This window comes from Eucalyptus grandis, chromosome 7 (genome assembly GCF_016545825.1).
Source record: "Eucalyptus grandis isolate ANBG69807.140 chromosome 7, ASM1654582v1, whole genome shotgun sequence".
Classification (NCBI taxonomy): domain Eukaryota; kingdom Viridiplantae; phylum Streptophyta; class Magnoliopsida; order Myrtales; family Myrtaceae; genus Eucalyptus; species Eucalyptus grandis.
The window spans coordinates 29,825,827-29,837,837 of record NC_052618.1 but is presented as its reverse complement, the minus strand read 5'-3'; the positions used below and the strand labels follow the sequence as shown (position 1 = coordinate 29,837,837).

General features: G+C 38.6%; 1 protein-coding gene and 1 long non-coding RNA gene across 2 annotated transcripts; both read right to left on the bottom strand.

Moving 5' to 3' along the window:
* Positions 1 to 1,429: 1,429 nt before the first annotated feature.
* On the bottom strand, positions 1,430 to 4,011 carry LOC120296302. Its single transcript, XR_005553220.1, has 2 exons — positions 3,040 to 4,011; positions 1,430 to 1,672 (listed from the first exon to the last, which is right to left on the bottom strand). It is a non-coding gene; the product is annotated as an uncharacterized LOC120296302 (long non-coding RNA).
* A 2,200-nt stretch (positions 4,012 to 6,211) lies between these two features.
* Positions 6,212 to 11,883, bottom strand: LOC108955614 (disease resistance protein RPS2). The gene is made up of 5 exons (XM_039317695.1): positions 11,782 to 11,883; positions 9,690 to 11,720; positions 7,586 to 7,686; positions 6,497 to 6,659; positions 6,212 to 6,382 (listed from the first exon to the last, which is right to left on the bottom strand). The coding sequence occupies exons 1-5, from the start codon at positions 11,881 to 11,883 to the stop codon at positions 6,212 to 6,214; spliced, it is 2,568 nt and encodes an 855-aa protein (XP_039173629.1).
* Between the last annotated feature and the right edge of the window lie 128 nt (positions 11,884 to 12,011).

The following is a 12,011-nucleotide window of genomic DNA, read 5'->3' as shown; positions in this document are numbered from 1 at the left end:
AACTTCATTTTATTTAAAATATTCTAAAATTAAAAAACTTAAAATTAAAAAAATTTAAATTTTAAAAACTTTAAATCAAAAAATTTAAATTAAAAAACTTAAAATTTAAATATGGAAGTTTTTAAAATTTTTAAATTAAGATTTTTTAATTTAATTTTTTTAATTTAAAGTTTTTTTTTTAAATTTTAATTTTAATTTTAATTTAATTTAATTTAAATTTAATTTAAATTAATTTAAATTTTATTTTAATTTTTAAGTTTTTAAAATTTAAAGTTTTTAAAATTTAAAGTTTTTTAAATTTAAAATTTTAGAAACTTTAAATCAAAAAAAAAAAATTAAAATTAAAAAAACTTAAAATTTAATTATGGAAGTTTTTTAAATTTTAAAATTAAGATTTTTTAATTTAATTTTTTTAATTTAAAGTTTTTTTTTAATTTTAATTTTAATTTAATTTAATTTAATTTTAATTTAATTTGAATTTTTAAGTTTTTAAAATTTAAAGTTTTTAAAATTTAAAGTTTTTTAATTTAAAGTTTTTTTAATTTAAATTTTTTTAATCTTTACTTTTTAATTTTTAAATTTTTTAAATTTTAAGTTTTTTTTTATTTTAAATTTATTTAATTTAAATTTTTTTATTTTTAAAGTTTTTTTTAATTTAATTTTTTTTATTTTTTAAGTTTTTTTTTTTTTTTATTTTTAAGTTTTTATTTTTTAGAATATTTTAGATAAAATTAATTTTAAATTTAATTTAATTAATTTTTATATTAATATTTACACATCGATACGAAATGACATCGTTTGTGCATTTTCTCGCCACATCAGCATGCAAAACAACGTTTTTGCACTCAACTCATAGGAAAATTGCCACGTCGGCCATTTGGCTGAATTTTGGCTGAAGTGGTACTTAAGCGTTCCACTTTACTCCGAAACTGGCACTTAAGTATACATTTCTGAAGTTATGACACTTAAGTATTCTTCCGTGCCAAGTTATGGCACTCCAGGTGTCCCAAACTCGTTAACTTAGAGAAGGTGATTGTTGTATCGGTCGCTTCTTCCCATTTTTCATGGTCAGCAATTAGTTCCATATTTTCACATGACTCCACCACCAGCCTTTCAATTTGTTTGAGAAATCTCGCCGTGAAGGTAGGAAAAAGCATTTCCAAATGGGGGCACCTCATGGCCTCTACATCTATCAAATTTGGGAACGGGATGCTTCGAAGACTATCGGACTACCAAATGCACCTCAAGTTTTCGAGATCACGCAAAACCAGCAACCTCAATTTACCACTCTCTGTATGTCACGCCCCGATCCTCAGGCACGCGCACATCCCTTACCTTTGGTCGATTTTAAAATGCGACATCCCAGGACTACAAATCGCTGACCCTTTACTTTTAATAGCACATGCGGAAGCAGTTATAAAAACCCCTAGACCATAAAGCAATGGGATATATAAGTAGGACTAGAAAATTGAACATGAAAACCAACACCCTTATGTAGACCTACAATGACTCAGTCATACATGTACATATACAAACCATGCTAAAAATGTTGGTTTACACTCAATTAGATTCTACAGCAACAGTCATCAGGATCCTACTCTAGATCATCCTCGGGGTTCTCCTTCAGATACTCCTCTTCGAGTTCTTTCTCCTCAGGTTCTTCATCAGAGTCCTGAAATATTTTCCCCAAACCGGGATGAGACTACGTCTCAACAAGTTCTACCCCCTAAGACCCGATTAGTAAACTAATACACCTTATGGCTGCCTATGCACAACGTGAGTCAGAGGACTTACCTTGGCCTCAGATTTCACCTGCATATTAGCACAATTCAATAGCACAATTCAATAGGCACCCAAGCAATCACATCACAGATCGAAGTATTGATCAAATCGATCTAGTCGATCACATGCCAACAAGACCACTCACGGCCATTCCCATTCAATCAACCAATTCACAACATCAGATCAAAACAATGATCAATCGACCTAGTCGATTACATGTCATTCGGACCACCTCTTGGTCACATCAACACCATACTTTATAATCTCCATTCGGGTACTCAGTCACAGAGCCAGATGAATGCTCTCGGGCGTCTTTTTCGCCAAGGTGACGTACCAATTACCGATCACGATAATCTCCAGCAGTACACTTAGTCACAGAGCCTCATTAATGCTCTCGGGCGTCTTTTTCGCCAAGGTGACGTGTATAATGGACAGCACTCGTGCGTTCTTTAAGGCGCCGTTTTCACCAGTGATATCCTCCATCACCGAACCACGTATGTCCATACTGCTGCATGTAATAGACAGTACTCGTGCGTTCTTTAAGGCGCCGTTTTCACCAGTGATATCCTTTAATCACCGAACCACGTATGTCCATACTGCTGCATGTAATAGACAGCATTCGTGCGTTCTTTAAGGCGCCGTTTTCACCAGTGATATCTTTTAATCACCGAACCACGTATGTCTCATTACATCGTTCTCGATTGGTTTCAGTGAGAATTTCCCCAATTCACTTTCACAGTTCCCTCGCTTTACAGATCATTACAGCATTATCGATGCTAAATAACAATACTCGGCCATCAACCAATCAATTATTCGATTTCATTCAATTTAGGACAAATCCTCAAATTTCACAATTTAAATCAATTCCATATAAATTGAAGCTCAATTAAATAAACGGACTGCACCACGACAATCGCACGAAATTCCGGTCACCGGCCATCTAGGTTGAATTTCCGGAAAAATAAATAAATAAATAATTAATTTCGAAAAATAAATAAATAAATACTAAAAATCCAATTTAGGCCCGTATTGCCCGATTGGACGCCGAGACGAGCCCGGAAAATTACCGGGACTCGTTCCATAAATAACATGGCATGCCTACTTGCTAATGTCTATTTCTAACCACCTAACATGCATCATTAAGTCTCTAATTTAATTGATCTAAACTAATCTAACCACCTAATTGCGTTTAATTAAATCTAACCAACCCCTAAGCATATTTAGCAAACTAATAAAGCATTAGTGAGTAAAACTCACTTGATTAACGAGCCAATCGGACCAAATCGACGAGCAGGCGACAAGGGTCAATCCCATCCGAAGCGGGTCCGCCAACCGGGGTCAAATCGGGGCCGAAATCGGCCTACAAGCTCGCTGCTCGAGCTGGGCTGAGTCCACTGATTCGGTGGGCCTGACTTCACGGGCTTGGGCCTCAAAATTTCGCTGGGCTTTTGATGGACTGAACTCATTTGGGCTCGTGGGCTTGAATGGAGCTGCTGAATTGGGCTGACTTCTTATGGGCTGAAATGGACGTGCTGAAGACGGCTGCTCGAAGACACGGACAGGGACTGCCTCGGACGATAGAGAGAGAAGACGCGGCTGATTCGGTCTCTTGACGCTGGACGAGCGGAGATCCACGATTAACAAACTAGCGGAAAGGATTGCAGGGCTGATCCACGAGTGAAGATGGGAGCTGCTCCATGGAAGTCTCACGCGAACGGTTGGCCGAGGAGACTCGGGGTCAACAAATCGGCAACGGTGACTTCAAAGGTAGAAGCTGTGGACGCGTGGGCGTGAGGTGGGCAGGCGCGAACAATGGCAGGAGATGAGAGGTGTTCGGTGGAGGCAGAGATGAGGGACCGAAGGTGCGGGGCTGCTCAGAGGATGGAGACAAACGAAGGTGAGCTTCGCTGGCAGGGGAGTCAACACGGCTGGGGGGCGCTTCTTCGGTCGACCGAGCTTGGAGGAAACTCGGACGTGGCAGAGAGGAATCGGTGGGGAAATGGGGCAGAAGGCTGTCGGTGGTGATAAGGGAAGCGTGCAGGCTTCATCGACCGAACCCAAAAGAATCAAAAGGAAACGCAGGAAAATGAAAGAGAAGAGTGAGGAAGGGGGTGTCGTTCAAAGGCAGAGGAGACGTGTGAAATTGAAAAGCAAAAGTGAAGATAAGAATGCAATGTACAGTAAAAGAAGATGAGGCATTTGAAGACCAAGCAGAGGCTGTCGGTAGGTGGTGGGGCCTTCTCGCGTGGGTCTTTGAGAGAGACGAGAGAGGCTTTGCGAGAAAGAGAGACGAATGAGAGAGAAATGATGAGACAGGGAATGGGATAAGATCAAACTAAAAATCAAAACTGAAAAGCAATGGAGACCAATTCGCAGGGGATGGTCGGCTAGGGAAGAACGTGTGCGAGAGAGGGAGGGAAAGAGAAAGTGCCTGTGGGACCGAAGGAGAGGAAGACAAATTATATAAAACCTCCCAAACTAATTCAAATTTGGTCTCACTTGCTTTTGTTTAGTCCAATTTGATCTCTGAAAATTCTCAGGCTAAGGTATTTGATCCTTACTTGCTTTCTTGCATCAAATTTCCCTCGAACAATAAATTTCGGGCAACAAACGGCTATTTTCTTCAATTCCGAATTTTAATTCATTTTCTTTTCGGAATCCGATTTTCTGAACAGACAAATCCGGTCGAAGTCCAATTTGAATTCAAAAAAGCCAAACAACTTCATTTACTAATTCACTAACACCATATGTCAAAAATCCCTTTAAATCGGCCATTCTGAATCTCCATTCGTTTTTCGCATCGTCCGATCCGGTTTTCCGTAAAAATCTCGAACTTGCCGGAATTTCCTCATAAGGTGAGTTGACATTCCCAGAATGACTCGTGACACGATAGGACTTCCAATTTCTGAAATCGAATTCAAATTCACAGTTATTTTCAATCAAACGCACTTTTAGTGTGACCTTACCTATTGGGTAGCTTTTAGGAATTTTTTTGTGCAATTTGAGATAGCTAGTATAAGCACCTAGAGGGGGTGAATAGGTGCACAAACAATTTCTCGAGATACGGAAGCGATTCTAGGCAAACGATAGAAAGGAAAATACGATCAAAGTAAAGTAAAGGTTAGGGAAGAGAAAATTGAACACAAGATTTATAGTGGTTCGCTTATTCCAAGCCTACGTCCACTCTTCCGCACCGAGCCCCACCGGCTGGATTTCACTATGAACAAAAGAGAAGTTATAGCACAGCTTTTCCTTGATTCCACAAAGTGTAGATGTTCTACCACACTTCCTCAAGGTTTCTCACGAATATAGACTCTCTTTTGTTTACACGATTTTGCTCAACGAGATGAATTGACTAAGAACAAGGAGCTTCGACTTTGGAATTCTTCTATCGTGCACACACTCGAACAACCTGAACGCCTTCCTTATATACTCCTTCATGCCATCATACCCGTTGGCACTTACCAAAGGAATTCCTCCAATCTACCCGTTGGACGGAATCAATTAGGAAGATCATTCGAGCTATTAAAGGAACATGTTGATAGCCCATCAATCTTGTTCACCCATACAATCAGGATCTCGGTTTCCATAAGTAGAACCTTTCAAGTATACTTTGCCAATCATCGGATCCTTAATCTTTGAATCAATTATGATCAAACAAAGGATTCCGTTATGTCATATCCAGCCAAGAGATATTCTCCAGTCAATAAGGCCACATCCTTAATGAAACATCCAGTTATGGATAGCCTTTCTTCAACGGATTAGAAAGCTGTCAATGAGGATAGACTTTGAGTCTTGAGTCGGGCTGTCCAGGAGGTCTTGACTTTAAATAGCAGAGTCCGCAAGCCTCAGATGGGACTCGATGAAACGTTTTTGTCAACTTCAAAACACTTCAAGAGGATTTCTCCAACACAATTGACCCGTGGTCGATTTTCTTCGAACCACAATGAGCCCATCCGACACATTGGCGACTCTCAATGATCGCGAAAATCTCAAGGTTTCAAATACAGACACAGGGTACCCAAAACGACAAAAAATTGGTTTAGTGCCAATCGATGAGAATTTTGCAATCATGTGGCATCACCCACACTTTGATCACCATCTTAGTCGAATCGACCTATCTCCGATCTCTGATCGATTTTTAATTGTGCCACAATGACCCTTGCAGACTAGCACGGTCGAACAGTCGATTCCTGGTCGAATTCTCAAGTCTATTGCATTAGAATCCCTTAACGGCTTCATCTGATAGGTCAGTTATCTCATGAGTGGCCATCTCAGAGAAGAACACTATAGTTACGTTGATGAAAGGCCCGACTTATCCGATTGAAATCAGAACCTGAAAATCAGGATGTCACACTGTACCCATCTCATAACCTTCGTATATGATCTCAATTGAACGGCATGAAATCACTTTTAGTTCCTCAAGATATCACTGCAGCTTCTTCCATATATAAAAAGTGACAATACGTTGGAGATTATCACAGTTATTCAACTCAAGAGATTCCAACTTCTGAAAGGATTCGGGGGGAATTTGATTGTTCCATAGCTCTTTGCATCGAAGGCCATTAATTTCTAGACTTGTTATATTAGGAAATGTAACCTGCATGAGGATAATGTGAGAAAGGAGGATAAGTAGAACAAATTTATTACATTCTTCATTATAAAACATGATAATGTGAGAATACAAATGATCACAGTAAAGGATAGAACGAACCATCTCATTGAACAACAGTTGTGGCAATTCATCATTTTCTTCAGCCATCTCGCCTAACCGTCTCTTGACATTTGTAGGACTTAGGATGAAAGCTCCAAAGTTACGGCACCCCACAATTTTTAGATCTTCTAAGGAGGCGAAATCATATGAACAACTTCCTGAGCTGAAACAAATCAGGTTATCAAGTTCCTCAAGTGTTAATACACTTAAGCAAGGGAAACTCATCACTTTTGCCTCTGATTGACCAACTTCTTTATTGGGAATCACTTCTTTCATATGTTCGCATTTAGTAATTTTATACTCTCTAGTTTCACTAGAGTTGTGGCTGTATAACTGGGGAAGAGATATCTTAGGTCAGAGTAATTCTCAACACTGACAGTTTCAAGACTAGGAAAACCCAAAACTATTTGGGAGTGGCTCATGATCACATATCTTAGCCCTTTTGCTCCACTCACTCTCACTTTTTCCAACTTGGGGAGCAATATAATTTTGTGTTTCACATTTGAATCAAGGGACCCACAATTAAACAACGATTCCAAAGAGGGACAGCTTTCAACATCAATGCTTACCAATATGGGGAGCAACACCGTTGCTTGTTATGTATTTGAATCCAAGGATCCACAATCAAACAATGATTTCAAGGCTGGACATTTTTTAACCTTGACATTTTTTTAGGTTGTGCAATCTCCCTATGATTGTCAAAGGGAAGATGTGGAGTAGGTCGGAGCAATTTTCAACGATGATGGTGGCTAATTTGTAGAAGGAACTTTCGAAAAGTTCATCATGCCATATCCTTTTGAAGGATCCGATCGAGTCAAACTCTAAGTCCTCCAAGTTTGGTAAACTAACCTGCTCATAAGAGTTATGCGTTAGATTACGGTTATGAAAATTTTGACAATTTGGCCTTATCCGAACCACCTATCTAATGCAATGGAAGAATTAAGTTTCTCCGACAAATGTAGTTATATTGTGAACACATTTTAACAAATAAAACCAAATAAGAATCTTTAAAGAGATATTGTTACCTGCCCTAGCAAACCGAGTATCTACGGCTATTGTAGGTAAATTCTCAAGAGAAGGGATGTTTACCATTCTACCGAAGAAGGAATCTGAATAAGTATTTGTAAATCTGAAGTGGTGGTTACTAACTCTGTCCCTTCATCTCCTCCTCCTTCATCCACAATCTCCGCCTGAAAGAATATGAATGGACCCAAAGTGTACGAATGGGCTTATTGTTTTTAAAAACGTCGAAAACTTAATCAATCAATATCAAATATTTATAACTCAATTGAATGGAAAGCGAAAGCTTAAAATCTTCTGTTGAGCCTGAAAAAATGGAGAAGGAAATATCTCCAAAATATCCCCAAAATAGCTTACGTTGACACAGTTATTTTGGCATGATGCGTTGGAATCAGTTCCAACTTGCATGAAGTTGGGACGTGAATTATGTGGACTTCTTTGTCACGTGGCTCTTCGTTCGCCTTCCGTTAATCTAATCTTTGGAGGTTGCTTTATTCATTTGGAAATTATCTTATTTCGTTCATTCTTTGAAGGTTCATTCGTTCAATACACTGTTTCTTCTACTCATTAGAAATGTTATATGAGTAATCAATTAGTCATATTAGAAACCCTTGAGCCCAATTAATTAGTGCAATTATTTAAAATTGAAAAAAAAATAGAAATAAAAAAGCAGTCGTGGAAAGAGGCCTCCCTTGACTTATAGTTGAATGTGAATAAAAATTTGTAGTATAGGTATAACCTCAAGAGAAGGGATTTGTACCTTTCAATCAAAGAAGGAATCGGAGTTAGCATCTTGTGAATCTGAAGTAGTGGTTAGTGGCTCTTTCTTTCCACAAGGATATGAGAAGAATCTCTCCATGGGACATTGCTTTATAGATAGATACTCCAGCAGTGGGAACTCTATAGTATCATATGTCCCTTCATTTCTTCCTTCATCCACAATGAAAGCCTTCATATTTGGACAGTCCGACACCTCAATGGCTCTAATTTCTCTAAAACATTTAGCCACATACATCGAAAAGAGAGATGATAGCCCCATTCCATAGACATCGAGCTTCCTCAGGTTTTGAAGTATCGATATTCCTTGTAATTTTACATCTCATTTCCACATGCACTTTACGTTTGGTAACTGCTTTAATGTCAATTTTAGTTAGCTGAGAGAGAATCTCGACATCTCCGGTGACCTTTAGCTCCTCCAGGTCAAAAACTACTTCTGCTAATGGAGAGCTCCCAAGTGACATTGATTCTAAATTCGGCAACTTCAATATCCAATCTAATTTCAGAATACTCTTCGGCGTGGATTTAGACTCTTCTATCACTAGTGATCTTAGATTGCTGTATTTTAATGAAGGTTCACTGTTGAGTATCTTTTATGGGCCAAGGAGCCCAACCGTTGTCAAGGATTCCAAGCGAGGCAATGAAACCTGACGTGGCACCACAATGAAGCTCATTAAAGGTGAGTCTGTTACAAGTAAAGCTAAATTCACAATAAAATAAGTGGAACTCTCGGGCTGAAATAAAAAAGAAAAATGAATTTCTCTTTTGTGATAAGTGAAATCATCTTCATAAGGAAATCTTCACTGCTATCATGCTGTCAATGCAGCTCAATTGCACAAACACGGTGACGTTGGCAACTTCGCATGACATGTTGGAATTAGTTGCAAATTGCATGTTAGGCGGGACATGACTTATGGGGACTTTCTTTGTTACATGGCTCGTCGCTCGTCATCCATTTATTGAATCTCCATTTATTGAATCTCTGGATGTCGCTTTCTTCATTTTGAAATTATTGAAATTTATTTACTCATTCAAGATTCATTCTCACTTTCATTCATTTAGCATACTATTTTTTTTCATTTCATTAAGAATGTTAAATCAGTAATAAATTAGTCACGGTAGAAACCCAAGTTAGCAGTGCAAATATCTAATGTTAAAAAAAATTAAAAAAATTAAAGTATCAGTCGTGGAAAGAGGCTTCCCCTTAACTATAATATGTCTCTATTCTAATTGAGAGGATTTTTCACTTGTAAATCAAAACGTGAATCAAATTGTACAAACAGTCAAAGTTAAATGCAATATGTACTGGCGTTGAGTGAATACCAATATCATCCTAACATGACAAATTGACAAATTGACAGAGGGAAAAAAAATTGGAAAAAAAAAAAAAACTTACCTGGACTGGAGTATCCTCTGATGTGATTTCAACTTTGGTGCAAAAACTTGTCAAATTTGGTAACTCAAACAAGTTCAGATGGCGTACTTTAGGCAACTCAACTCTGTTATTGGTAGAAACTATACCTTCTCCCACATCATGTGTGACAATGGATTGCATTGAGTTACATTTCCACACTTCAATTTTTTCCAGTTGTACAAGTCTTTGCCAATCTGAAAGAGACCACAAATATTTCAATCGGTCGCACTGTGTGACCCCAATGACTCTCAATTTGCTGAAGGACTCTAGTGTGACGAGACCATTGCATATCTTCTCCAACTTAATAAGATTTTTGAGCATCAAAGACTCTAACTTCCTAAAAGCAGTGAGTGGGAGGCCGTCGGATGAATTGGCAAAGTACTTGATTGAGGGCCTGTCTTCAATGTTGATGTACTTCAGTTCTTCGAATCCTTGGGTGCACAATTCGTGAGCACTCCTTTTGAACTCACTCAACTTGCATAAAGTTAAGTGCTGAGTCTTTTGCAGAGTTTTCTGAACCCATTCTTTTGAAAGAATACTCTCACAACCTTCCAATTTGAGTTCCATGATTCTTAAATCTTTAAATTTCAACCCGACAACAAGTCCTATGTTGATCTCAAATCTATCCAGGTTCCCAAATGGCAGGTCACCATCCTTCAAGAGTATGGTTGGATTAGGGATTGATATTGCCAGAGCGGATAGCTTAGTCAAGCTCTTCAACTCGGCAAGCCTAGCATTACATGATTCTGATGGTATACGATCCTTAACCATCCATTGAGAAAAGCTGTAAATATGTAACTCTTCCAAGTTGGTTAAGCCTTTCAGGACACCAGACTCAATTGTTTTAAGCTTGTAGCATTCGCGTAGATTCAACGATCTCAGATTTGTAAGTTTCCCAATTTCTTTAGGCAACCTAGGAATGGTGGATCGTGCGAAGCTGAGAATTTGCAATGCTTTGAGCTTGCCAAGAATTGTCACATCCTCCACATTGCAATCGTCTAAGTATAAAGAGTGGAGGTCCCCAAGGATTCCAATCGAGGAAGGTAAACTAGCGATATGCATGGAGCGAAAATATAGGACACGGAGCTCCTTCATGTATGTGAAATCTAGTAGTTCCGAGCAATCTTCCACTTCATGTTCATCTTCTTGCACCCGAAACCAGTCTTCTGGTTGAGACAACATGAGTATCTTCAAGTAAAGAAACTGACACTTCATTAGTTCATCAAGCCTCTTTTTGTCAACATCAGCTAGGAATCTAGCCCAACATTTCTCAAGCTTTTCCTTTGACCATAAGCCATATTTGCTGTTCGTCATTAAAGAATTCTGATCGCTAAATGGAGTTGAGACAACCACCTCGCTATAAAGATCATGTATGATCACGTTTTCCTTGTCATCGTCGCCATCCTGCAACAAACAAATGGAATGGAGGCTATCGAGCGTAGTTTTCAGTCTATCTCTTGAATCTTTTATAGTCTTACTGTAACACTCAAACAAGCCCAAGCCCATGCCTAGTCCCAGTAGAAGTTCAACCGGAATGGTCCCGCCGATGAGACCATAGAGCAAGAATAAAGACCTAGCATCCTTGCTCTCCAAATGTTCGTAACTCAACTGCACTATGGTTTCTATATTTGAGTCCTCTATTTTTATCAACATGTTTCTCCATGCGGGCAATTGGCTATATTTCAAAGTGCGTGCGACAGAGATAATCAAAAGAGGCAAACCTTCGAGCTTCTTGACCACTTGATACGCTAGTGGTTTCAATTCCTCATTGAGCTGGTCGCCGACCTCGCTTTCAAATAGCCTGAAAGCTTCGTCGTCCCTTAAACCTTGAAGAAGAAATGTTCGATCGGTACCCATCTCTTTCTCCAGCACATCTTTATATCTCAATGTTAGCAGCAATTTGCATTTCATGCTCTTGTCTCCCGAAGGAATTCTGGCTGCCTTCAAATCAAGTTTATTCCGCAGATCGTCCAATATTATGAGAATCTTCTCACTCGGATCCTTCTGCAATCTCTGACACAAATGATCTCGGATCCTTCTGCAATCTCTGACACAAATGATCTTTTCTTCCTACTTCACTTGGCTCGTCCTTCAGTTTTAGACCGAAGAAGTAAGCAATATCATCTTGGATTTTTTTCAACTCCAGAGTCTGCGATACATTCGCTTTGACGATCATGTGGAACGGTCTTTCTTCTTTCCTGAGATTCCTGAGTTTCCTCTGTTGGAGAAATCTTTCCAGGATATTTTGAAGTTGACAAAACGTTTCTATTAGTCTAGTCTGGATAATTGCAGACATTCTATTTA